Raw genomic sequence first — 27,837 nt, forward strand, 5'->3', positions numbered from 1 at the left:
GGACACGTGCTATATACCACATCACTAGAAACCTAGGTAGTAATGGACACGTGCTATATACCACATCACTAGAAACCTGGGTAGGAATGGACACGTGCTATATACCACATCACTAGAAACCTAGGTAGGAATGGACACGTGCTATATACCGCATCACTAGAAACCTAGGTAGGAATGGACACGTGCTATATACCACATCACTAGAAACCTGGGTAGGAATGGACACGTGCTAGTATATACCACATCACCACTAGAAACCTAGGTAGGAATGGACACATGCTAGTATATACCACATCACTAGAAACCTAGGTAGGAATGGACACATGCTAGTATATACCACATCACCACTAGAAACCTAGGTAGGAATGGACACGTGCTAGTATATACCACATCACCGCTAGAAACCTAGGTAGTAATGGACACGTGCTATATACCACATCACTAGAAACCTAGGTAGTAATGGACACATGCTAGTATATACCACATCACCGCTAGAAACCTAGGTAGTAATGGACACGTGCTATATACCACATCACCACTAGAAACCTAGGTAGTAATGGACACGTGCTATATACCACATCACTAGAAACCTAGGTAGTAATGGACACATGCTAGTATATACCACATCACCGCTAGAAACCTACAGTAGGTAGTAATGGACACATGCTAGTACTGTATATACCACATCACTAGAAACTTACAGTCGGTAGTAATGGACACATGCTAGTATATAACACATCACTATAAACCTACAGTCGGTAGTAATGGACACATGCTAGTATATAACACATCACTATAAACCTACAGTCGGTAGTAATGGACACATGCTAGTATATAACACATCACTATAAACCTACAGTCGGTAGTAATGGACACATGCTAGTATATAACACATCACTATAAACCTACAGTAGGTAGTAATGGACACATGCTAGTATATACCACATCACTAGAAACCTACAGTAGGTAGTAATGGACACATGCTAGTATATAACACATCACTATAAACCTACAGTAGGTAGTAATAGACACATGCTAGTATATACCACATCACTAGAAACCTACAGTAGGTAGGAATGGACACATGCTAGTATATAACACATCACTAGAAACCTACAGTAGGTAGTAATGGACACATGCTAGTATATACCACATCACCGCTAGAAACCTACAGTAGGTAGTAATGGACACATGCTAGTATATACCACATCACCACTAGAAACCTAGGTAGGAATGGACACATGCTATATACCACATCACCACTAGAAACCTAGGTAGGAATGGACACATACCACAGTGGTTGCCAAACCTTTTAGCCTGTGACCCAACGAGAGATTAGACGTTTGCCTGGGATGCAAACTAGTCTGGTCAAGCCCAAAGGGCGTAGATTTCTGCCATTGTAGCAGTTTTGGCAGTTCTGTGCTATCATTCTTCACGAAATTCAGCAATATGGTAGAGGGCCGTGAAGATCCCTCAGGAACTGAAGCTCACACTCATTTGTCAAAAGACCTCTGATCTTTACATCTCCCGATGAGTAAATTGTTATGATTTGCTCGATCCACTTTTCGTCTTTTTTTGGCCACGTCAAAGAAATCGCATTTCCATACATGCAAATGGAGTCTGACTCTGCTTATGGGACTACAGCGTTGACAGACAACCCCTTGTATGAAAAACTTTTGTTTTAAAATGTATACAATTCTTAAAAGTTAATTTTATTTATTTGACTGAAAATAGGACAGTGTGTATATTCCTACTTAGGTGCTACATTATTAAGTGTGTGTGTGTGTGTGTGTGTGTGTGTGTGTGTGTGTGTGTGTGTGTGTGTGTGTGTGTGTGTGTGTGTGTGTGTGTGTGTGTGTGTGTGTGTGTGTGTGTGTGTGTGTGTGTGTGTGTGTGTCTGTGTCTGTGTCTGTGTCCGTGTCCACAGCGCTGGCCTCTCGTTGCCTCCAGCTGGTAGTTCACTACATTCCCATCATCAGAGCTCACTTTGAAACCAAGCTACAACCCAAACAGTACAGCGTCCTCAGGCACTTTGACCACATCACTAAGGTAAGAGTCACCGCTGTCCCCTGCCCCGCATGTTGTTGTCATTACACCTAGATGTTCAAGGGACCAGTGGCCATGTACCTGACAAACTACTTCAAAAGAGTGATAAATGCACAACACCAGAGGGAACTCCACTGATCTCATCTCATTCCCCCCAGATTTGACAGCTATTTATTTTCTTTTTTTGACATTTTGAGAAACCTTTCGCCTATGACATTCCCAAAATTGTCATTGATTAGTAGTCAACTAGTTTATTGGATTATCGATTAGTGATCTTTTTTTATTATTGTTATTATAAATCAATTAGTTCTATTAACTGTTGCACCTGTGTTGTGTTCCTTGCAGGACTACAATGATCACATAGCAGAGATCTCAGCCAAGCTGGTAGCCATCATGGACAGCCTGTTTGAGAAGGTTCTATCAAAGGTACGTTCACATCAATCATGGCTCTGTAGGTTTTATTAACCCATTTAGAAAGTACGGCGTGTGGGAAAGTCATAACTAATCCAACAGACCGGTTGCTAGGATGTGTACACATGTCGTAGCGCATTTTCATTGATATCAAACGGATCCAAAGTTTTGGAGTTGGCCTCTCCTTCTGCACCATACTCCTTGCTCTTTCGCGCATGCGCGTTGTCGTTCACTTCCCTGTTTACCGCTCACAAAGAAAGGCTCGGTGCACGTAATCTAAGGAGCTCTCCGTGGTTTTGACCAGATGGATATACTAAGCTCTTCGTTTCTGACTTCAACATGCCTCTCGTTCAAAATATGAAGCGAGTGATCATCAGCGACTTTTATCGTAATCTTAGCGAGGTAAGCAAGCAAAAATATGTCTCCCGGTTTTTGTCCGGAACGGGGGCGCTTACAGAGTAAAAGCAGCCATATCTTCCCGGCACCCCGAACTGCTATTTTGAAAGAAATCCTGGCGCTAATTGTGTTAAAGGTTTTATTACAGCATTTATCCCTATCGGGTGGGAACTGGGAACCTCATATGTCCAAAACCGCTACTATTTAGGATTCAAATTCAAAAGTAGCATTGAGTAGGACGTTGCTTTACAAAAAAAAAAAAAATAACGCACAAAAACAATTGATCGACACAAAAAATAAAATAAAGAATGGGGAAAGTGGGCAGTCGCAGTTGAGTTCTATAGCAAACTTGTGTTGTAAAAGTGTGACCTCTAGTGTGTGTGTGTGTGTGTGTCGTTTCAACAGTATGAAGTGAAGGCCCCCATGCCCTCTGCCTGCTTCCGTAACGTCTGCAAACAGATGGCCAAGATGCATGAAGCTCTCTATGAACTGTTACCTGAGGAACAAACACAGGTTCAAACACATCATCACATGGATTCAAGTTCTCATTTCAGTCATTTAGATTCCATAGAAGCCAGAATGTCTTCTATGGAAGCATGTCGCGCAGTGAAAATAGCATTGTTTTTTGTTTTTCTTCCTTTGTGCAGATGCTATTCCTGAGGATCAATGCGAGTTATAAAATGCACCTTAAGAGGCAGTTGGCACGGCTTGGTGTGGTGAATAACGGTGGCCCACAGCACGGGTACGATCCAGGATTTACTGTCATTTGATGTACTGTAGTAGACCTCCACACGTGCGCTCGCGCGCGCACACACACACACACATGCATACACATTACAGTTCTCAGTCGCCACGACTGTTTTCCGTCATTGGGATTCCATAGAAGCTTCTATGGAAGAAATTTGCAATCCACCTGAAAATATATTTTCTGTTTATTAAAGAGATGGGAGGGGGGCGACACCTGTTACTGAACAAACGCTATAGCAATGATTACTATCAGAATAGTGCTTTAACCTTGCTTTAAAACTTTTTGTTTTGACCAAAACAATGTCTCTTATACCTTTTTAAGTCGATTTGTTCACTCACCTGTTGCGCCTCCATCTTGGCTATGTTGATTGAATACTTTATTAGTCAGAAATGTAAACGGCATGTAGTACAGCAATACATAAATCCATTTAGACCGTACGATGTGGGAACGTCATAACTAATCCAACCGACGGATTGCTAGGACGTGTACACACATCCTAGCGCATTTTCATTGATATCAAACGAGAGAAAAACATTCAGATTTTTTTTTCCTTTTTTTTTTTTTGCCTCTCCTTCTGCACCATACTCCTTGCTCTTTGCGCATGTGCGTTGTCGTTCACTTCCCTGTATACGGCTCAGAAAGAATGCCTCGTATCTCCTAATCTAGGGAGCTCTCCGTGGTTTTGACCAGATGGATATACTAAGCTCTTCATTTCCGACTTCAACATGCCTCTCGTTCAAAATATGAACGCGAGGGATTATTCAGCGACTTTATCGTAATGATAGCGAGGTAAGCAAGCAAAAATATTTCTCCCAGTTTTTGTCCGGAACGGAAGGGAGTGATTACAGAGTAAAATCGGACATATCTGCGCGGTACCCCGAGCTGTTATTTTGAAAGAAATCCCGGCGCTGATTGTGTTCAAGCTAAAAGTATAACAAAAAGGTCCTTGGGTTGTTTCCATTGTATTTCACATGTATTTCTTCCATCCATGCCCTGTACTGCTGCTGCTGATGTTGTCCAGGCTGGTGGGGGCGGACGTGGCCTTCTACACGGAGAATGTGCAGGCGCTGCGCACCCTGGAGAAACTGGACCTGAACATGGCAGAAATCTGGGAACAGAAGAGGTGATGGAAGTGGTGTTGGTTGGGGGCACACCATGGCACGGTGCCGTGCCACACAGAGCCACCCTGGGAGGGGAACAACAGACCACGTTCAGAGAGAGAGACAAGCCACTACTATCGCTCGAACCTTCCAAACCAACCCAGGGACCACCATGCTCAGCCCAAACACCCCGGGAGGACACTGGCTGCTGGGAACCTAAGGGTTGTTAGAGGACTGGCTCTAAAAAGCAGGGGTTTTCAAACTTTATTTTATTTCAAGGAACTCCCCTTTTTCATATGCATTAGGGTAACGGACCCCCCACCCCCCATAATTCTGAGTGTACAGATGCAACCAAATGGGCCCGTCTTATGAGTCCATTTGGTTCCAGCTGTACACTCAGAGTCAACAGGCCTGTAAGGGTCCACATGGTTCCTTAACTATCAATCATTTTGCTGCCAGGGGGCCCCTGGCTACACCCCACTTTCAGAACCAATGCTCTAAAGAGAGAGAGAGCGATAGAGAGATCCCAGTGACATTGTGGGACCAAACTCAACATGTGCACAAGTGTGGGGGGTGGGGGGGGGGGGGGGGGGGGGGTGGCTGGCGTATGGTTGTGGGAGCGGCTTTTGGAAACACCTCGTCTAAAAGACTTGGGGACATGCACAAACCTCCTGTTCAAACTGCTGTCAACCTCATCTCACTGTGTGCAATTCAAAACTAGGACACTAAAATCAATAACTAAATTATGATCAATATTTTGTTTTTTAGAGGGAAGCGGATCATGTTGTAAATGATATACGATATAAGAGACGGTGGGATAATTTATTATGTTTTTCGGTCTCAAGGCGTTGTTGGATAGCAGTGGCATTCTGTTGTACTTGGGCGCCAAACGGTTTCACATGCGGATTTAAGATGTCAAAATGTTTTTTTTTGTTTTTTTATGAGGACAAATCATCACTGCAATTTCTTACATCTGAATGAATTTCAGTGGATCCTGTTAATCAGAGTTCAGATCAGCATTATTTGCACTGAATCAATTTTCAGATTTCTATCTCTTTCGCCCCAAATTGATCAAGAATTCCGTTTTCACAGGCATGATACGAGCTCAGTTACACATTGCAGAGTTTAACATTACACATCCATTTTGGGGGATAAGAATAGTGGATCCAGTCTGTTTAAAATGTTACCTTTTCTCTTATCTGGAGTCCGGAACTCAGTTTACTGTCCTATAACCATAAAGTAGTATAATGTGTTTGAGATCACACAAATCTTCACATTTTACTTGAGATATGTTGTCCTTGGCTTGTCATTAATGTGAAAACTGAAAATAGCAGATCTACAAGCTCACAACACATTGCCTATGTGTTGTAGAATGGCTATTTTTCAGTGGAGATATTTAGTGCAGAGCGAAAACGGGAGATCTAATAAGTCGTTAACACAAAGTTCTCCTGAAAAACTACACAAGTAATGTCAACTATAACCCAGAGAAGATGTTTTAAAGAACATGTAACACTCTCGTTTATCTTGTGATTTCAGCTTGTGCAATAAGCATGACAATTGGTTGCTCTTGTGATAAACGGTCTGACGGGTGGAAACCTCATATGATGTCCAAAACGGTTACTTTTACGGGATTCAAATTAAAAACTGACGACTAGCAGATCTATAAGTTTGATGCTTGTGTGCAACGCTGTAATATGATCACTTACGGGGCTAATTGACAACAAACACGAAACGTTAAAATATGGAGATAAGAGGTTTTCTGCCCGACAGCAACGTAATGGTCTTTCTTTGGCGACTTTTATCCAAAGCACTTGACAATGTGCGTTAAGTTAACATTCGCATTGTTAACGCATTCACACACAAATGGCGGGCGAAGACATGCAAGGCACCAGGGGACAGCCATGGGTGATCGAACTGGAAACCCTTCCCGTTCCACAGCCTGTGATGGAACTATTGTCAACTTGGCCTTATACCTACTGTATTTGTAATATGCATGAAAATTACATGTTTTGACTTTTAAGCCAAGCTCCGACCCAAATACTCGTCATACCCAAGTTGTTGTCGTTTTTCTTTTTTAAAACCTCCCGCCCTGCACTGTGTGACTCCTCCTCAGGCAAGGAGATGACAGATTATTAGAACGGAGCGTCACCAAGTAATTACAGTACTGTCTACTTCAAAAGTGCCTACTTTTGATAAACTGTCAAAGACTACACATCTGACCCATCCGCAACAGTGTACTGTTAGAGTGCCTATTTTACGTGTGTGTGTGTGTGTGTGAGAGAGTGTGTGTATGTATGTGTGTGTGTGTGTGTGTGTGTGTGTGTGTGTGTGTGTGTGTGAGAGAGAGAAAGAGAGAGTGGCCTTCATTGTGGCTCTTATAGAGCTGGGAAAAGTGAGGCGAGAGACAACCCAATCTTGACCGCATGCCTGAGATTTTAAAATGTCTTGAATCCTGCAAAACCTTTCTGAATAAACAAACAAACTGGATGATGGAGCCCTGTGTCATGCTAGTCTCAAGGGGTGTGTGTGTACAGTCTGGACTATAAGAAATCTATACTATTGTAGAAAATAAAGTGTGTGTGCAGTCTGGACTATAAGAAATCTATACTATTGTAGAAAATAAAATGTAGACTATTCAGTATCTATACACGCATGCAGTGTTCCACCAGCAGAGGGTGGACATGTGGCATTTCCAGCACAACTCCATTGAAAAGTATTTTAAACATTTCACATTGGTAAAAATATTCTGAAGTTAGTACAATTTAGCAATATAATGTGAAATAAAATTGGGTTGGTGCTTACGTCTTATAAATCATCAATATACTTTAAGCCTTTTCGGATGGGGGGGGTGGTCTCCTGGCAAATACAGCGGGTTCTTGACATTAAAAGGCATTAGCTGACAATTACCTGTACAGTAACAGATAGATTCTGTGCCATTATTTGCTTTCCCGTAAGCGATATCCGAGTGTTTTCAGTGAGCTGATCTGATGTATCATCATCACTAGCCTGGCCTTTTTGTTCCATCAAAACCTCACCCTACTATTGCTTGTTACCATGGCAACCTGCAGAAATCCTGCTGCCGCACAGTGCACAGTAGAAGAAAGAGGATTGGCAGTCCATGCATGTGTGTATGGTGTATAGATGTGAGCCTGTGTGGTGTATGTTGCCGCAGGTATTAATCAGAGGTCATACTCCTCACCATGCTGGCTTTTGATGGACATTTCCATCAACATTTTATTTTTACATAAGTGTACAAAGTGAGCGGACAATAATATTACCAGAAACGCACACTGGCAGCTAAAAAGACACAGGCTACCATTATGTTTTCAAAGTAAGTCAGTCATTGACATGAACATACAAAGATACGTCCAACGTAGCTGCTACAAAAGGTTGAGCTGGTTTCAACTTCAGCTTGATTGATTGATTGAAGTATTTATTAACAGTTTGCAGAATTACAGTACATTTCAAGCACAACTCAATACAAAAACTGTTAACTGTGAGTGGACGACACCATAAAGCATTACACTTGTTTACAAGAGGGTCCACTGTTTTCAATTAATTATAACATTTAGAGACGTACAAATATACACTACTATATAGCCAAAAAACAGGAAATCAAAGGAGGTAAAACGAGGGGGAAAACATATACAGTGAGGAGGAAAAGGGGTGGGTGGCGGATTCAGATTTTACGGGGGTTTCGAATTGCAGCCCTTTGAGAGTGGTTTTGAAGGAATCAAGGAATTCACATGTCTTAATGACAGTTGGTAGGGCGTTACACATTTTTTTGGCATAGGAGTGAAATTCATTTAGTCCCTTGTTTGTGCCGAATCTGGGTTGCACATGGTTTGTTGAACTACCTCTGGTGTTGTGAGTGTGGACTTCATTGACATTAAGGAAGTATTTAGACCGGTACATACTACATGGGTATCTTGGTGGTGTATCAAATCTTGTGGACCAGACCCATTGCAAGATGCTGTACTCTGTCGTCAACCCTAAGCTATTCCAGCCTGTCAAAGTGGGCAGGGGTGAGGTGGGTTCGGAGGGTGAGGCCCAGTAGTAGCCTGACCAGTTTGACAAAGATGCTGTGTAGCTTTGTATCTTGTGTATCTGCAAGTACTGGAGGACCCTGATATAAACAAGTCTTAGAGCTTTTTCAGGTTTTATCCTCGTAGCAGTTTTTATTGAGCTGTACTTTTGTTTGAACTGTACGGTACAAATTCAATCATCAATCAATCAATCAATCAATCTGTGAAGGCAACATAACAAGCTAGTCCTAAATGTATACTAGTGGGGCAGTGTGGTTCTCAAAGTGACCTTCAGGGTTCCTTGAAGGCAGGTCTGTAACTCGGTGTACAAATGAAATAGACACGGCAGGTTATTTGGTTCCATGTTTAGGCTACACTCTCGGAATTAGTCCTTGAAAATAAAAAGTAGTTTTTGAACCACTATACTATAGTGGTCTCCTAATGCCATAGTGTCTATTCCAATGTACACATTTTAAAAGTATTTCTGCATTCATGAAATTGTGCACATACGTTTTTTGCGACCACAGGTCGCAGTTAACTATGGAAATTTCCCGTCAGTGTGTGGGTTGGTTGGTTGGTCACCCCAGGCAAGCCCCCATAGGCCTATATGGTGCCCAGGTCATCCTAACATCACGTGACATCAGCCCACATAATGGTGGCCAGGTCATCGTGACATCATGTGACATCATCAGGGATGGATAGTAAATGATGTCATAGTAAATGCGACCTGCTGTCGCAGTTAAGCCCATATATGGAGATCCCTGATGTCATCAATATTGGCCAGCAACTCTACATCTGACCTCAAATGCTTAGATCTTCATATATGGATATATGTCAGAACCTGTTCTGACATTCCATATGTTGATCCTTCCCCATACATCCTTCCTCTTCGATGTCTTCCTTTTGACTTATACCTGTCCATTCAAACTCTAGACGGGCCTGCCCCAAAGTTATTAGTGCAGCCACGCCCGGCAGCTGGCAAAAACTAGAGTTCTCAACAGGCCCGGCCCTACCTGGGCCCTCATCAAACCCTGTACACTCAAGAGAATGTCCCCGGTACCACCCTTAGATCTCCATATGGAGCTGATCTGTTCTGACATTCCATATGTTGATCTGACCTCATCAAACCATGTTCACTCAAGAACTGCTTCTTATATGGCCAGTACAGAATTCATTCTGTAAAAAGGCCAGCAGTCTGCCGTCAACAAGGCAGATGCGTATACGGCCGAGGTCGCGTCTTAATGGTATTACTGGTCTTACTGGTATAACTGTGCGTGCGTGCGTGCGTGCGTGCGTGCGTGCGACGAGAGAGAGAGAGAGAGAGAGAGAGAGAGAGAGAGAGAGAGAGAGAGAGAGAAGGATCACAGAGGTACATTTGGGAACAACACAGTATTCTAGTAATGTTGAAGCTGGATCTTTGATATTTTTTACAGACAGTGCAGAAAGTAGGTTACTTCTCTCTGCACACCGACCGACAGCCTTGATTCTCTTTGCCCATCATCAGGTCCACTTTTAGCTCACTGAAATCTCAAAGGGACACGACGCACGCACGCACGCACGCACGCACGCACGCACGCACGCACACACAAGAAACACTGCTGCACAGCAAGGCACCTGAGTGAGAAACAGCATAGGACAGATTTTGTAAATCAAAACAGGACCATTCATGTCAAGAATCAAGGTTGAGTTGTCATACATGTACAAGCAGAACACTTTTGTATACATACTGTACATGAGCTGTAGTACACATAAACCTTCATTTGATTCTTGACACACAGGGTCCGGTTTTGATTTCCAAGTGTTAATGTTTTCACTTTTCATTGAGCCAGACTCAGATTGATTTCTATCTGGTGTGCTGTGGGGAAAATGTCTGAGCTCAGGAAAGACATGTATAAGGATGATCAGTATAACTATAAATAATTGAACATGTTCATCCCAGCTTCATGAATGCTCAAGTTACTAATGCTCCATTTTCAGTCTGGACTAAAACGGTTCTTTGCTTTGTATAAAGTTTGTACCCTTGGCCCTTATCACTGTCTCACTGATATTCAAGGAGACATCCAGGGGAGATGTTGCACAGCTACATGTAACTCTAAACATGGACAACACAGTAAAATCCTCAGTGTTCATTTATCTATTATATCTCGGAGAGTGTACTAACCAAATGGACCATTTGTACAATACAAAAATACAAGTAAGGTACTAAAAGTTATAATGCAAATAAAGCACTACTAGTAGTAATAATAACTAGTATACTATAGTAACTATACAGTAAGTTATGAAGTGTAGAGTAAACCTAATAAGTGTGTAGCATTACTAGCATAACATGTAGGATACAATTCAAAATTGCACCTTTGCTACTGAAGTATGATACTATGATACTATGATACTAATGTACATGTTAAACCCAAAAAGAAATGTGCAAACAAGAGTATACAAATAGCCTGTAACACAATTCTATGTAGGCCTACAATCCAAAAGTTTGTGCAAAGATATTGTCCAATACCACTGTATGTGTTTTGTTGTATTCTTAGAGACAGTTGACCAGGCAGTTAGGTCATTGTTCAATGCTTTGATAGCCTGAGGAAAAATGCTCTTTCTGTGTTAAATAAGGACATGAGAGGAGTGACTTGAGAACAAAGTAGGCTAATGGCCTTGTACTGTACATTTACAAAAATAATGAACAATATAGAAAAATGTTTGGACAGTTTTAAATCATTTAAAAAAAGAATTAACAGAAATCTTCTCTTCTGGGAGTCCCTTTCCAGGTGGGGGACCGTCCGTGGCCAAGATATATCAATTTGGGGTTCCTTGACATGCAAAAGAACCACTGCTCTACACGTTCCAGAACAGAGTTCTACTGGCTTCATGGTCAGAGTCAGAACAGAATTGGTTCTCAGGGGAAGAAGAGGGAAGGAACCGGGTGGAGAGGATGGAAGGGGGGTGGGGGCAACAAACAACCTCCAACAAGAGGTGGGAAGTGACTATGTGAGGGGTTAAGGTCAGTGCACAAGCTGGTGGTGTCTTCTCTTATTCGGACATGTGGTGTTGTTTGTTGCTGCCGTGTGAAACCTCAGGACAATGGCACTTCTTCCTGTCCTGTACTGACCTAGTTCTGCTCAGCACCATCCTACACAGCAGAGCACGGTTCTATTTTAGCTGTGTGGGTGTGTGAGCAGGCTTGCTCAGCACTCTTCTTCACCTCAACCCAGAAACACTGGCAGAGCCATGAAATATTGTAGAAACCAGCCTGAAAGAGTTCTCTGACTGGTTGGACTGGTGTGCTGCCATAATTCAATGGTTCCCAACCGTTTTGCCTCATATCGTTTGTACATGTTGTTGATTACATGTATTTGTGTATTCGTATACTATGTTGATGCTATGTTGATGAACTGAATATATAGGACCACAATGGTCACGCACGCACACACACACACACACACACACACACACACACACACACACACACACACACACACACACACACACACACACACACACACACACAGATACATTAACCACCTATAGTTAGTTCTCATAACAAATAGTGAAAATAGCTACATTTACAATCTTACAGATGTCGTATTGCAGCACATTGTGAGATGTCTTTATATATAATGACCTAAAAATGCAAGTTTGTTTGTGCAACATACTTAAAATGACTACTACCGCCAAACAGATATGGCCTGTGATTATTACAACCTTACAGCCTACCAGAGTCAGGACATTATGACATTTTCAAATGGTCTGTTTGGGGTTAGAACTTACTGTAAGTTGGGTTTTTTAAAGGGATAGAATTGCGGTTAGGGAACAACAGAGGATGATGCATGTGAGAGTTTACAGTTGGGGTTTGAATGTGGTGAGAAGGGCCTCGCCAGTATATATATGTAGTGCGTGCGTGCATGCATGCGTGCATGCATGCGTGCGTGCACTGAACTGGTGAACGTTTTCACAGGAGTGGCCTTTCACCTAAGCCGTCATACATTGCAGTGTCACGGTATGCATCACTAGGGGCTACACACACAAGCCTGGGGTGGGGGTTGGTGGGGGTGGAGACAGGAATCTGTGCTGAAGAAAATACTGAACAATGTGTTTTCACAGTTCAGCCGAGACAGACAGACAGACAGACAGACAGACAGACAGACAGACAGACAGACAGACAGACAGACAAAGGATGGATAGATAGATAGATAGATAGATAGATAGATAGATAGATAGATAGATAGATAGATAGATAATGTGTTGCATGGCAACACATTATTCTGACTCACGCTGTCACGTGCCTTTCCGTGGCTTCCCATTGGTCGTTTATTTTGTCTCACTCTTTCTTCCTCTGATTAAACATTTTTTCTCCTCTCTCTCTCTCTGTTCTAATCCACACCTTTACACATTCTGTCCCCTTCCTCTCTGCACCTCCCTCCTCCTCCTCCTTCCACTAAAAGACAAACAGTGGACTGTCATCTGGTGAATAGCTCTAGCCATGTGGAATTGAAGATGAGCTGAACCCAATTATACAGCTAGAATGACAGAGAATAAAGTGAAAGGGCAAAGAGTGGAGGAGGAGAGAGAGAAAGACAGAGAGAACGAGAGAGGGAGTGGGGACAATGTGTGGGGACACTGTGATTCTCAACCTTTTTCATTTCAAGGACCCCCAGTTTGACATGCAGTAGAGTATAGGGCAGGCCATGGACCCCTATTTCAATTCATGATTTTTTTTTTTTTTTCAGTGTGTCCATCCATGGTCCAGGTCATCTCTTGCATTGTAGCCTACCGTGTCTGTATGTGACTGATTCATAGAATAATACATTTACATTATACAGGACCACAATGGAAACAAAGTCCTCAGGGTTTTTGGTGTTATCCTTTTAGCATTATTGCATAACACCTTTTGAAAAATAAAGTATTCAATCAATCAAACCCAGCCAGACCTGACGTTGATACTGGCGGTGTGGGGAAAGAGAGGGAGAAACAGGCTTGTCACTGCAGGACTTTAACAGACGTTAACGGTTATGTTGTTGGGCCTCTTCGTTTGGTTGTTTAATATTTGCATGCAGCCAGCCAGGCGTGAGTTGTTATTGGGGGGAGGAGGGAACCAGTTTGACAGTCTGCAGAACACAACTGCTCTTTTCTTCAGTTTGTCTCCTCTAAGCTAATAACCCAGTGGTTTCAACCTTTTTCATATGAAGGTCCATTATTTATTCAGCATTTGAGCCATGATGAACCACCATTTTGCCTCTGTCCATCCATGCTATTGATGGGGTACCACCACAGGCAAACGTTGATCAAAATAACAATCATTCTACATTCTCTAATTGTCTAGACTTCTTGTAAATTAAGTAATACAGACGTTTAAAAATAATTTTACTCCTAAAACTGTAAAATCTATTTGGTTTCATTTCACACCCTCTAGTCTAAAGATCCAAGGGCCCATTTGGTTACCAACTCTCCATCATTTAGCTGGGGACCACCTCCTCAGCCCACCTGGAACCCCCTCAATGACCACTGGTGGTCCACTGGACTGGCTGAGAGCTGTAATCTGAAACAATGTGGGCGTGTGCTCCATTAGGCCTACTGCTGCCTGCCTCCCTCCCGTTATAAAACTCAGCAACTCTGCACTTCTGCAGCTCCAGCAGGAGGTTGGCCGGCCCGGCATTCACAGTCTAGAGAGGTTGAGAGGAAGGACATTCATCATCACTGCCTCCTTGTCTGCCTGCCAACACACAACCCAGCCCAAATAACACACACACACACTCTCTCTCTCTCTCTCTCTCTCTCTCTCTCTATCTATCTCTCTCTCCCCCTCCCCATCTCCTCAGCCTCTTGCAGGGACATATTTTCTCAGCTCTTTTCCCCACCACATCACCGCCGGCGCCGCAGGCACAACAAAAAAACATGTCTTCTAGCGATTCCTCCAACGGTCCTAGCGATCTGCTGCAGATCCCTCTGGGTTTGGTGAACAGCGGCGGCCGGTACCTGACCGCCGAGGCGTTCGGCTTCAAGATCAACGCGTCGGCCGCCAGCCTGAAGAAGAAGCAGACGTGGACGCTGGAGCAGACGGGCGAGGACGGCAGCGCCGTTTTCCTGCGCTCCCACCTGGGCCGCTACCTCGCCACGGACAAGGACGGCAACGTGACGGCGGACAGCGAGACGCGCGACGACCGCGGCCGCGACTGTCGCTTCGTCATCACCGCGGACGACGGCGGCCGATGGTCGCTGCAGTCCGAGCCACACGGCCGCTACCTGGGCGGCAACGAGGACCGCATCAGCTGCTTCGCCAAGAGCATCGGTCCGGGGGAGAAGTGGAGCATGCACCTGGCCGTGCACCCCCAGGTGACCGTCATTAAAGTTTAGCTTGATTGATTACAACAAGTAATTTATTATAGTTCTCCTAAGCCAATACTTTGATGACCATCCAAGTGACTGGAGACTCAATTTAATTCTCCATGAATTCAAGGCTTCCTATGGGGTGTGTAACGGTTTAATTCATACGACCAACCTGCCCATCCTTGATTCTGTAGGAAGAACTCTCCTTGATTTCAACCATTTCTCCTTGGCTTGACATGGTAGCCTAATCCCTGTCAAAGGTATAAGAACCCCTCTTTTTAACCGCCTTGTTCTAGGTAGCCTAAACCAAAGGGTTTAGTTATGAAGAAATGACAATACAGTACAATAATCAAAATTAATCATGTGGGCTACCAATTACCATAGTAGGCTACTATGGCCAAAACAGGTGGAAACAGCAGAGCTATCTTCTTAAGTTTGTAGATCTGTATTGTATTTCCACTTTTTGGTATTAGGCCTATACATGTTTTTTTTAATAGCCTATGAACCCTTCTCAAGTCTCAACAGATGAATTCATAATATCTCAAATAATCGTAATCATGTGATAAGTTAATAATGGTGACAGGCCTATATATACCCCTCAGGTCAACCTCTACAGCCTGGCGCGCAAGCGATTCGCCCACCTGAGTGTGCATGGGGATCACCAGGAGGTGTCTGCGGACCGGGACGTCCCGTGGGGCGTGGACTCCCTCATCACGCTGGTGTACCGGGATGAACGCTACCACCTGGAGACCTGCGACAACCGCTTCCTGCGCAACGACGGGGTCCTGGCGCCCAAACCGGACAGGGACACAGGCTACCTGCTGGAGTTCCGCTCCGGCAAGGTGCAGTTCCGCGACTGCAACGGGCGCTACCTGGCGCCCTCGGGCCCCAGCGGGACCATCAAGTCCGGGAAGATCACCCGCGTGGGCAAGGACGAGCTGTTTGGACTGGAGCGCAGCCACGCCCAGGTGGTTCTGACCGCCAGCAACGAGAGGAATGTCTCCACCCGGCAAGGTGAGTAAATTAATAAACTAGAAGGTAGAAGCACTAGTTCTCCGCCAGGCTGGGTTGCCTAGCCAGGGCCTGCAAGTGCAAGCGTCGGTCATTGGGTCGTTGGAAATGGATCTGAGAGATCAAACTAATACATCTTGATCACATGACCCCAGAGATCATGTGTACCACTTTGTGTGAGTTTTGGACAAAATCTGTAGGAGTAGTAGAAAAAAGTGTGTTTTGAAGAAAACACACACACTATGGCAGAAAATGGAATCTGGCACACATGGCCTATATGTCGCATCATGATCCAAGGAATTCAGGGGGAAAAGATTTAGATTTTATGGCCTATACGGTTCAAGAGTTATAGGCCAAAATGTGTGGAGTGGGCTGTTGTAGCGTCCTCCATGAGGAGATTTGAAAACATTTGGAATGGAGGTTCTTCCTTGGCTTAGGAGTGGGAATGCACGTTTCCCAGCAATCGGGCGCTGCATTCAGAATGTGTGCTGTGGCATTTTGTGCAAAACGGGCCACCCCCACAAACTTTGGAAGCCAATCGTAGCCAATTGGAATGGAATGTCAGAATGATCACATGATTACAGAGATAACGTGTAGCGAATCTGATTTGCGTAAAATCTTTGGATGAATGAATTCATGAATGAATGAATGCATGAATGAATGCTTACTGCAGGTTATCTGCAGGACCTGGATGCAAATTAAAGAAATGGGAGAACAGATCTACAAGCTAACAACACGCCACATTCTTTCTGAGCTGTAGGATACATACAATACAGGCCTACTACACTCCTTTCTGATGAGGTCACCATGTCATGGCTCACTGACTGTGCACTCAGACAGCTGTTGAATGAGTGTGCAGGGCAACTGTGTGTGTGTGTGTGTGTGTGTGTGTGTGTGTGTGTGTGTGTGTGTGTGTGTGTGTGTGTGTGTGTGTGTGTGCGCGTGTGTGTGCACGCTTGCATGCGTGCACGCTTGCATGCGTGCGTATCAACAGATTAGACCCCCGCGGTTTCTCATTTTTCCTCCACAGATTGATGTCTTTCCCTTCCCATTGTGCGTGCGCACGTGCGTCCATGCGTGCGTGCGTGCGTGTGTGCGTGCACCATGTGTTTTTCATTATCATGCTGCTTGGCTCTCCTCTCCCCTTATTGCAGATCAAACCCGCCTCTCTCTCTCTCTCTCTCTCTCTCTCTCTCTCTCTCTCTCTCTCTCTCTCTCTCTCTCTCTCCTTTTCTTCTTTCATCATCCCCTCTCTTTCCTACAGTAATTCTATCCACATTTTGTGGCCAGGGTTGAAGTGGAAGGACCTCAGCTTCACTAGCATTATTCACCAGTAGGCCTACTCATCTCATCTCATAGCTGCTCTAAAATAGAGAGATGTAACAGTACAGTACTATTAGGGAGGGAGAGACTGCCTATATCCTCCCATAATGGAGACCTGTGGTTTTTTAGGTTATACAAGCCATGATCCTGTCTGTCTGCTCTCTAATCTCTACATGTCTGACAGTTCACTACTGTAGTTTAGAGTAGACAGTCAAATATACATCAATACATGTGTATTTGTCTGCATTTATGTTGCCTTATGTTTGTGTCTCTCTGTGTTTCTGTGTGTGTGCGTGCGCACGTGCACACACGTGTGTGAGAGAAAGAGAGAAAGTTTGATTGATTGATTGATTGAATACTTAACCTAGAACACACCACTATGAATACTTTATTAACTGTTTACAAAAGGTACAGAGGGTACAGTACAGTTTTACAATAATACTAAAAGCATAACACAAAAAGCCTTGAGGGCCTGTTTCCATTCTGGCCCTGTGTGTTCAATTCATCAAGAGTCAAGACATAAAGACATACAATCCTATATAAGAAATCATCAATACTAGGAACAGTAAAAGTATACTGTATTTACAGAAAAACAGTGGTGGGTTATTTCTTTTGGCAAGCTAGAGAACTTGTCTATATCCAGTTGTAAAGTGCTCTTTTTTGCTTTTCTAATTTTTATCCCACGATTCTGTAACCCATGTTTCACCCAGTGCACTGCCAATTGCCTAAACTGTAATCCTGGGCCCTACTCTCCCTCTGCCAACCTGGGGAGATCCTGAGAGAGACAGAGAGAGAGTGGTTATGAGAGATCATTACAGGGGAAATGGGTTGTGGGATCAACTTCCTCAGCCTGGGGTTTGAATGTACTGGCCACTATAAATAATAATAAGAGAATAATACCTAATAATATTGATACAAGGATTAGGGGCCAGGGTGCCGCCATTCACTGACAAGTTAAAGAAATGGTTCTCCAACTGCTTGTCTCTGTGGGGTCCCCCAGTTCAAACATGATTATTTTGGAGGGTCACAGCCTGAAAGGTATGGGAAGTCTGGCGTGTACCGGTGGTCTGGCATCATGTTCAGCTCATTGACTCACTGTATCTGTCCGCCATTTTTCAAAGCATTCTGTGGTTTGTTTGATCTTTGAGGGAGCCACTGGATTCCATTTCATTTCAGTATGGTATGAACATTGTTAACTTGAAACTTGCTGAGTAGTTAATCAAGACCAAGATGGCAATGGCCGAAATTTTGGACATGTAATGGTTTAATGACATTATTTTTAACAACATTTTAACAACATTAAAGTCTATGTCAATTGTCATGGTCCTTCAAAAGTGTATTAAAAGGTTTTACTTTTAACAGAAAAATCCACTCCAGTATGCAGTGAAAAACACTGTTTTTGTTTATGCCACCTTTAATTTGTTAAACTCAGTTAGCAGCAACTAGTACATTGGAGTGCGCAAATGTGACACCAGAGATTCGAACCATGTGTTCCTGCGTGGGGCTAGCTAGAGTTTAATAATGCATCTATCTGGTATCTTCTGTGTTTATTCCTACTAACAACAACATTACATGACAGAGTCTGCTGTTGGCAGAATTAAATCTGTCTTGAGAAATTGCCCTAAATGTAACTTTGAAGCAGACAACACATTAGATGTGCTGTCATCTTACTTTCAGACATTGAATTGTTGCAGACTAGTTAAAACAGTCTGCAGTATATTTATGCACATAGGCAGAGGTTGTGAATAGACAATGAATGTATATATGGTGGTATGGTATGGCTAATAAATAGACAAATTAGACATTCAGTACTTTGCTAACTGATGTGCAGTCTTCTGAATCTGTTTCTATCGCTGATGCTCCCTGTTCTAGATGTAGCTGTGTAAGTAGAACCAGTGCTAACACAGGACATTTATTTGGGCCAAAGACTCAAAAGAGGACATGATGCCTGCATCTAAATGTATTAAGTAAGCCAAAGGACAATTCAATTTGGTTGCTTTGTTCACATAATGAAGATAAAATTATACAAAAACAAAATGGATGACAGATTTGTGAATGCAGGGAAAAGGGACTCATCTTTTTGTTCAGTGACCCGTGGTTACATGCGATTGGAGGACAGTTTCTATTGACAAATGGCCCTGTTTGACTCTGGGGTAATACACAATTAATTGAACTCTGACAGAGAGTGTGCAAATGGAAACAAATGATCTATACGGGTCCATATTATTTTCATTGTATTTGTCTATCAATATCACCTTTAGCTGATGTAGCTTTTACAGCAGCTACAAACGTCGGATGTATCTTTCCATTGAAAATGAATGGCAGACTGTATCTTTGTTTCTGTCCATGTGATTCACGTAAACGCAGCATCAGAGGTATTCACCTACTGTTAAAGTCTAATAAGGTTACTTCTGTGTGGGCCAGAGGTGGGTGAACTATCTGAAGATTAAAAAAATGAATTGCCTTCACCTTCGCCCATACAATGAAATTGTACCCAGACGAACTGTAGGCGGAGACATGTCAGATCGTGCTGGCTAGGTGAGATAAGCCTATACCGCCCATTTGCAGGGATGGACCTATCAGCCAATCAGGACGAGGAGGGGGACCAGGAGGTCTTCCAGTTGGAGATGAGTCGCGCGGACAGGAAGTGTGCCTTCCGGACCGCCGCCGGGAAATACTGGACCCTGACGCCCACTGGAGGACTGCAGTGTACCGCCTCCACCAAGTAAACATACACACACACACACACACACACACACACACACACACACACACACACACACACACACACACACACACACGGAAGTATTTATTTATATCAACATAAATAGAAGTACAAGAATACCTTGGTACAAAGGACATAAATACTGCAGTCAGACAATTGGAAAACAGCCAGTTACAAAGTTGGTATTCATTTAAATTATCTTGCATCGTGTCTATGAGTGTGAAGCCTTTTCTTCACTTTTAAGGTGTATTGGAATTGAATATCAGAGCGAATTTTGGAGGACGTAAAAAAACAACAACCTCACATTATGTCAATCACGTTTGCACATCAGTTTTCCGTGACAGGCTGACAGCTAGTGATCGCCTACAACTTTTGGATCCGCAAAAAGCAGCAAGAAAAACGCACCAGTGTGAAAACACCTTTAGACTTATTTGCCAAGGTCAGCAGCACCTCATCAATACTGGTGTGCGCCCTTCTCCTGTTTGTTTGCTACATACAAAAGAAACAACGCCTCCTCCAAATTGATACTAGCTTACAACTAATACTGAGCAGTACCATGCTAACTGTTTGGCCCTCCTTTTGGAGAGGCCAGCCATCTGAACACACGCGCGCACACACACACACACACACACACACACACACACACACACACACACACACACACACACACACACACACACATTTTAATCATTTATTTATGTCCACATAAGAGATACAATACAAGGACACAAATATTTACATGGTGCTGTACAGAATGCAGTCACATGTTTGCATCTCAAAGGCTGCTTGTTGTGTTTATGTGTACATCATCTCAGATCTGGCAATAGTTACTTTGAGCTGGAGTGGCATGAGGGCCACGTGTGTGTTCGTGCAGCCAACGGGAAGTTTGTGACTGCCAAGAGGAACGGACAGCTGACTGCCACTGTGGAGAATGCGGGTGAGTTATCAGTCATTTTGCACAATTTCCCTTCCTTCCTTCAACATCCACCCACCAGTCTAATATGGTTGTATTTCTATTTGTCTGTAGGCTTTGTTTACACTAGTGTGACCCCCCAAGCTAATTTGTTTTTAATGAATCCACCAATGTTCTTGACTCTTGTGTTAGTTAGGGGAATTGACAGTAAAATACCTTAACTTTAACTCAAGGATTCACAGATATCACACACAAAGCTTTCTGCCCAAACATAACCAGTTTACGATATAATGGACTGCAGAGGGAGAACCAACTGCATTGAGAGCCCCTCTTCTCTAATCTCCCTCCACGGTGAGCTCGGTCCTCCAACCAGCCGGAGCTATAGCCCCACGTGAGAACAGGCTAGCCCACTTAACATCTCGGATGCTGACGTAACCGCAGAGCCTTCACGCAGGTGAACAGCCACATTAAGGCTGCAAGGCCCTGATGCCATCCACTCCCCAGAGCATGTCAGGGGGGCCAGGCCAGCTGGCGGGAGTGTTTTGCTGCTATTCTTTTTTCAACCTCTCAATCCCTCTCCCAGGATGTTGTCCCCGTGGGCTTCAAGATGTCCACCGTTGTGCTTGTCCCCAAGCACTGCAAGGTAACATGTCTGAACGACTGGAGACCTTGTCGCCCTCATCTCAATTGTCAGTAAATGCTTTGAGAGGTTGGTGAGGGGCTACATTTGTTCCATGCTGCCTGCCATGCTGGCTTGCCTGCTTGCTGTGGCTCTCCGCACTGCCCTTTACTCACATGGAAGGGATTGAGATTCAAAACAATAGTTCACATAATAGTCGACAATAGTCGAAGGTGAGGAGCCTGGAGCCATACACCTGACCATTTTGTAGCTGGATACTAGACTTCCTGTCAGGCTGTCATCAACAGGTGATGAGAATGAGCAGCATCACTTCAGAACCACTGGCCCTCAACATTGGAGTTTATTTTTATTTTTATTGATTGAATAATATTGGTCAGAAATGTAAACAGCACGTGGTACAGTCAAAAGTCCTGGGGACTTGTTTCCAGTGGGGTCCTGATTTTATTTTATTTTATTTTATTAGACGTCAGGAAAAACAAGTTACATCATGTTCAATTGTTCATTGAAGAAACGTCAAGGATATAAACACAAGAAAGTCTTTCGACTTATTTCCATTGTGGTCCTTGGTCTGAGACAAACAATATTGCAACAAAATACATGTAGGCAAACAGTACATCAATAAATAAAACAATCAAGAGCTACACTACCTACACATATTAATAACATAACAACATACTATTCTGCAACATTTTTTAAAAGCCATTCTTTGACCCTTATTTTAAAAAGGGTCCTATTTATTCAATCCATCAATATAGCATAAAACATCACACAATAATATATATATATTCTTTTTAACTTTGTTTTTATTTCCAAAAAAAATCTTTCCACCAAATAATGAATGAATGAACAGAAATCAAACATAAATATGAATCCCAGAAAACAAAAACAAAAGAAAAAACAAGAAAAAAACATTCACACAATAATATATGTCATCAACAAATACAAACAAAGAGATGGGAAATGTATATTTACCTCGCCTTGTGGTCTCCTGATAGATGTTTTTCAGGCCAATTTTGAAAGAGACCAGTTGGTGTCAGGAGTATTAGAACGAAAATTGTCCCATGTTTGTTCTATATTTCGGTGGTACCAGTTCATGTGTTGTGTTGTGGGTGCCACTCACTTTGGAGAATTAGTTAGTCAGGCATGAGGGTAGAAGGTTTCTTTGACTATCTTAAAAGTCCAATCCCAGTGATATTTGCTTAACCCCTTCTTCTATCCTGAGCCATCCCAAACTAGCCAAGTGTGTTGGAATTGGGTAGGTCATAGGCTTAAAGGGCCACTTCACCCCTTTTGAAACCATATCTTATTTTAATGATGTTTGGGAGACAAGAAACACTTTCCTGGTGTTTTTATGTGGGTCATTTGTGTTTTTAGATATTTTAGTATTTCAAAGTGTCTGTGATGTCATGGACACTGGTCTCACTGCTGGATTACTACAATGACCATAATGCTTTGCTGCACTCACTCCATCTTGTGGAGAGAGGGGGGGGGGCTGTTTTACTGAGACAACATGTAGTCCAGGAAGGAAGTGAGATCAGTGTCCATGACATCACTAGCACTTTGAAATACTAAAATATCTGAAAACACATTTCACACGTAAACCCCCCAGGAAAGTATTTCTTCTGTCCCAAACATCGTTAAAATAAGATCTGGTTGTAAAAGATCACAGGACTCTCCTCTACTCTGTACACACATGACTGTATGGCTATGTGCAGCTCCAACACTGATGACAGGACAGGGATTGGCCTGATCGTCAATGACAACGAGGCGGCCTACAGGGATGCGGTCATATCTAGTGTTGCCAAGTCTGCTTTTTATAAGCGTCTTTTGGCTTTTTTTCCTGTAAAGTTGCTCATAAATGTTGGGAAGTTTGCGGGTTGCGTTTTTTTTGGGCTTGTCTTTTATGAGCTTACGAATTTTCAGTGTGGTTTAATTCCAGAGAGGAGAGCCTGCTGCAGTTATCTGATCCTAGATTAACCTAATACAGCACTTTATGTGTTTCTCTCCTCCTGATGAGAACGGTTCTTCTTGTTAACATCTTTTCGCTCCGGTATTCCAACCTGGGCCCAACTGACGATAATAAAGCAGAGTGGTGGAATAACTTGGTAACACACTGCAGGCAAGTTGACTAGCGGTACCTTCCTTTCATGCCATCATGAACCCTAATGGTGCGTTCACATGGACAGATGTAAAATATGCAGTCTAACATTCATTGGATTGCCAATGGGAGCCAGCGACATGACATTGCAAAGACGCAAATTTCAAAGATGCGTGTAGCTGCTCCAACTCACAACGCGTCTGCCTGTGGGAACGCATCATAACAGTAACAAAACAAAACAAAAAGCTGATGATGTAGGCTGTAGGATGTACTGCTTATTTAGGTTGCACGAGATTTGATTGACTGAGTATATTTTCAGAAGATCAGTGGGAGGGTCATTTCTTTTGGAAAACTAGAGGACTCAGCTGTCTGCAAATTGCAAACAGATGCACTTTTATGGTGGTTTTAAATAAGGGTAGGGACTCTAGAGACTCAGGAGTCACACTTTTTGATGGCTGGTGGTAGGGCATTCCACATTTTGGTGGCATAATAGTACAATGAATACCCCATGTTTGTGCTGAATGTGGGGGGAATGAGATCAGTCACCTAGCATAATGAGCAGGGGTTAGATTCCTAGGTGTGAGGTCTAGTAGTAATCTGACTAGTTTGTTTTGAGACGTTGCGACATTTTAGTGCCTTTGAGGTGCTACAGTACCATGAGGTGCATGCATACGTCATAATGACATTGAATGAGTGCTCCAACTACTGACCAACGAGGAGATCCTGCCCAAAAATCGTATTCTTTGATTGACTTGATTACTTTTGTTATGCCATTAGTTGACCGGAAAGATTGTTATGGAAAATACAACCCAGATAGGTAATCTCTTCTTTCCTTGTGATAACAAAGCCCCAGACATACTCAGACTATAGTTTGTTTATACTTTCGGCTAGTAAGACGGAGTCACGTAACAAGCAGATTCATTCATCATTCCTGACTTTATTCTGTTGTTTTTGGCAAGCGACACCTCTGCAGAGAGTAGATATGCTTTAGGAAACTATAAACGCAGGAACATCTGTGATAAGTGAAAAGATGCGCTGCACTAATGTAGCGAGGTGTAATGGTCCATTAACATTTGGCTGGGCCGGTCACGGTGGCCAACCAACAAAAAATGTAAACGGAAAGTGGGAAACCCTGCTTGGGACATTCTACTGCCCCACCAACCAACCAAACCCTGCTTGGGACATTCTACTGCCCCACCAACCAACCAAACCCTGCTTGGGACATTCTACTGCCCCACCAACCAACCAAACCCTGCTTGGGACATTCTACTGCCCCACCAACCAACCAAACCCTGCTTGGGACATTCTACTGCCCCACCAACCAACCAAACCCTGCTTGGGACATTCTACTGCCCCACCAACCAACCAAACCCTGCTTGGGACATTCTACTGCCCCACCAACCAACCAAACCCTGCTTGGGACATTCTACTGCCCCACCAACCAACCAAACCCTGCTTGGGACATTCTACTGCCCCACCAACCAACCAAACCCTGCTTGGGACATTCTACTGCCCCACCAACCAACCAAACCCTGCTTGGGACATTCTACCCATGTCCCAAGCAGGGTTTGGTTGGTTGGTGGGGCAACCAACCAACCAAACCCTGCTTGGGACATTCTACTGCCCCACCAACCAACCAAACCCTGCTTGGGACATTCTACTGCCCCACCAACCAACCAAACCCTGCTTGGGACATTCTACTGCCCCACCAACCAACCAAACCCTGCTTGGGACATTCTACTGCCCCACCAACCAACCAAACCCTGCTTGGGACATTCTACTGCCCCACCAACCAACCAAACCCTGCTTGGGACATTCTACTGCCCCACCAACCAACCAAGCACTTAACCAAGGCTAAGCGGATCATCATAGACACTTCCCACCCCACAGCCACAATCTGTTCATGCTGCTACCGGCAGGCAGGCGACACCACAGGATTACAATTATCAGTCGCCACGGCTGATTTCAGTCATTTAGGTTCCATAGAAGCCAGCATATGTCTTATATGGGAAGCATGTTGCGCAGCTTGTAGATTTGCTATTTTCGGTTATTAGTTATTTTATGATTAAAAAGTGTGGCCCGGTCCGGCCTAGCTTTCCGGGCACCTAGGCTCCTAATGCGAGTCCAGATCCTGACAAACATTGCTGTACATTGAACAGTATGTCACTCTCCGTCTCTCTCTCCTCGTTTCCTATCCTGTCTCCTTTATCAATAAAGGCAAAAAGCCTCCTTAAAAAGATTAAAGAGTGTTGAGTTTGTCAAAGTAGAATGCTTGTTCCGAAGCATCTTCCATAAGACCCTAATGGTATCCGATATTTCTTCAAAGCAAAGTGTAAAGCCTCAATGTAATTTCTTTAACTGGTTGGCTGTATGTAGAACAGCAGGAACATAAGGTTTAGAGTTATAATACCTAACCATAACCATTCTAAAAAACAAAATTGTATTTTATTTAGCTTTATTCCATGTGAGACCACAGGTCTCACATGTCTCACTGTTGTTGTGAACCAACAACAGACTATAAGGGACAGTTTCCACAGCCAGGCCATTAGGCTGCTGAATAAGACGCTGAGCCCTGTCGCCATGCGGTGTCACTCTTACATGCTCCCATTACACTGGCATTGTCACTTTATGTAATGTGTGACTGTGAACACACTCCCATTCCCATACATTTTATACATACTTTACCTGCTGCCAATTCATGTCTTTTATTTGAACAAGAGGCTGAGGTACTCTATCTTTATTCTTTCGAATACACACGATATGCATTGCATTGCTGTCGGTCAGAAACATCTTTCTCCATATTCTAAATTGTTGTGGTTTTCCGTAAATTAATTATGCCTGAATTGATCATACTACAGTGTCGCACAAAAGTAGCAGATCTAGTTGTTATTCTTGAATTTGGAGCCTGAACATGAACAGTTTTGGACATATGATGTTTCCACCGGACAGCGACGATATTAGATAATTAGATATTTGTTTTGATATTTGAGTTTACTTCTTTTCTTCTTATTATTTAAAATATAACTGCAGTTCTTGGGAAGCTTTTCTCAAACAAATAATTTCACCCACTCTTACAACAGCTGCAAATAGTGATGTGACAGTACAATGAGGTTGAAGGTGTTGTTCTCTCTATAGGGGAGGCGGAGCAGTTCCTGATGAAACTGATCAACCGTCCAATCATCGTGCTTCGTGGCGAGCACGGTTTCATTGGCTCTCGCAAGGCCGGCATTGCGACCCTGGATTCCAACCGCGCCACCTATGATGTCTTCCAGCTTGAGTTCCACCATGGAGCTTACTGCATCAAAGGTGTGTGTTAGTTTGAGTATAAGAGAGACAGAGAGAGTATAGTGCCATATTACAGTTTGATTTAGCACCGTATGCGTTTTAGAGAAGGAAATACGCAATGAAGAAACTTCAAGCTGCAAGATAGAGATTATTTGAATGAATGAAATGTTATTTTAACCAATCTGTATGGTAGATTATAATTCAATATAACTACCACATCTGCAGTGGTTGGAGTAGCCTTGCCTGAATCTCGTAAGGCCAGTGTCTCCTCTGCTAAAGAGGGACTCTTAGGGCCGATTCATACTCCTATTTTACTGCTGTTTCGGCGCTGTAGTGCCGAAATGATTTCGGCTCGTCAGAAATTTTCAGTAGCACCGAAGAGCCGACTTTAGGACAGTACCCGCCCCCCCGAACCTAAAATGACGTCACATTGTAGGCTCTACAGAGCCGAACCGACTTTTATTCGGCTCTAAAATAGGAGTATGAATCGCGCCTTACCGGGTGCACGGTCGCGAAAGTAACTTTACAAAACATCTCTAAACCATGACACAATTGTCATGGTACGCTGCAGAGCAGACAGATCAACGTGCCCGTTTCGGCGTCAAGCCTTCATCAGTGTTGTATGTTGCAGACAACGTAGGTAATGTAGGTAAGACATGGATACATAACTTCCAACCAACTAGTAACAAAAGTGAAATCGCAATACCGATTCATACAGCAAAATTCATTATACACATCAGTTCTTGAATATATATAAGCACATAATTTCAGTAATAAAGTGTACAGGAAGTA

General features: G+C 43.4%; 2 protein-coding genes across 5 annotated transcripts in view; both read left to right on the top strand.

Moving 5' to 3' along the window:
- The window catches only part of vps54 (VPS54 subunit of GARP complex), a 29,726-nt gene extending 22,538 nt beyond the window's left edge, over nt 1–7,188 (top strand). For all 4 annotated transcript variants that reach the window (XM_079500009.1, XM_079500007.1, XM_079500008.1 and 1 more), the window contains exons 19-23: nt 1,928–2,049; nt 2,392–2,472; nt 3,259–3,366; nt 3,501–3,595; nt 4,623–7,188. In XM_079500009.1, coding sequence (XP_079356135.1) covers nt 1,928–2,049; nt 2,392–2,472; nt 3,259–3,366; nt 3,501–3,595; nt 4,623–4,728 — 512 coding nt within the window. In that variant the 3' untranslated portion in view covers nt 4,729–7,188. The remainder of the gene's footprint in view (nt 1–1,927; nt 2,050–2,391; nt 2,473–3,258; nt 3,367–3,500; nt 3,596–4,622) is intronic.
- A 7,245-nt stretch (nt 7,189–14,433) lies between these two features.
- Nucleotides 14,434–27,837, top strand: part of LOC306922306 (fascin-like) — a 16,411-nt gene continuing 3,007 nt past the window's right edge. The window contains exons 1-5 of the mRNA XM_079499803.1: nt 14,434–15,056; nt 15,653–16,064; nt 19,953–20,109; nt 20,925–21,046; nt 26,896–27,066. Of these exons, the coding sequence (XP_079355929.1) occupies nt 14,619–15,056; nt 15,653–16,064; nt 19,953–20,109; nt 20,925–21,046; nt 26,896–27,066 (1,300 nt within the window). The 5' untranslated portion in view covers nt 14,434–14,618. The remainder of the gene's footprint in view (nt 15,057–15,652; nt 16,065–19,952; nt 20,110–20,924; nt 21,047–26,895; nt 27,067–27,837) is intronic.

Source organism: Electrona antarctica (genome assembly GCF_951216825.1).
Source record: "Electrona antarctica genome assembly, chromosome: 4".
Lineage (NCBI taxonomy): Eukaryota > Metazoa > Chordata > Actinopteri > Myctophiformes > Myctophidae > Electrona > Electrona antarctica.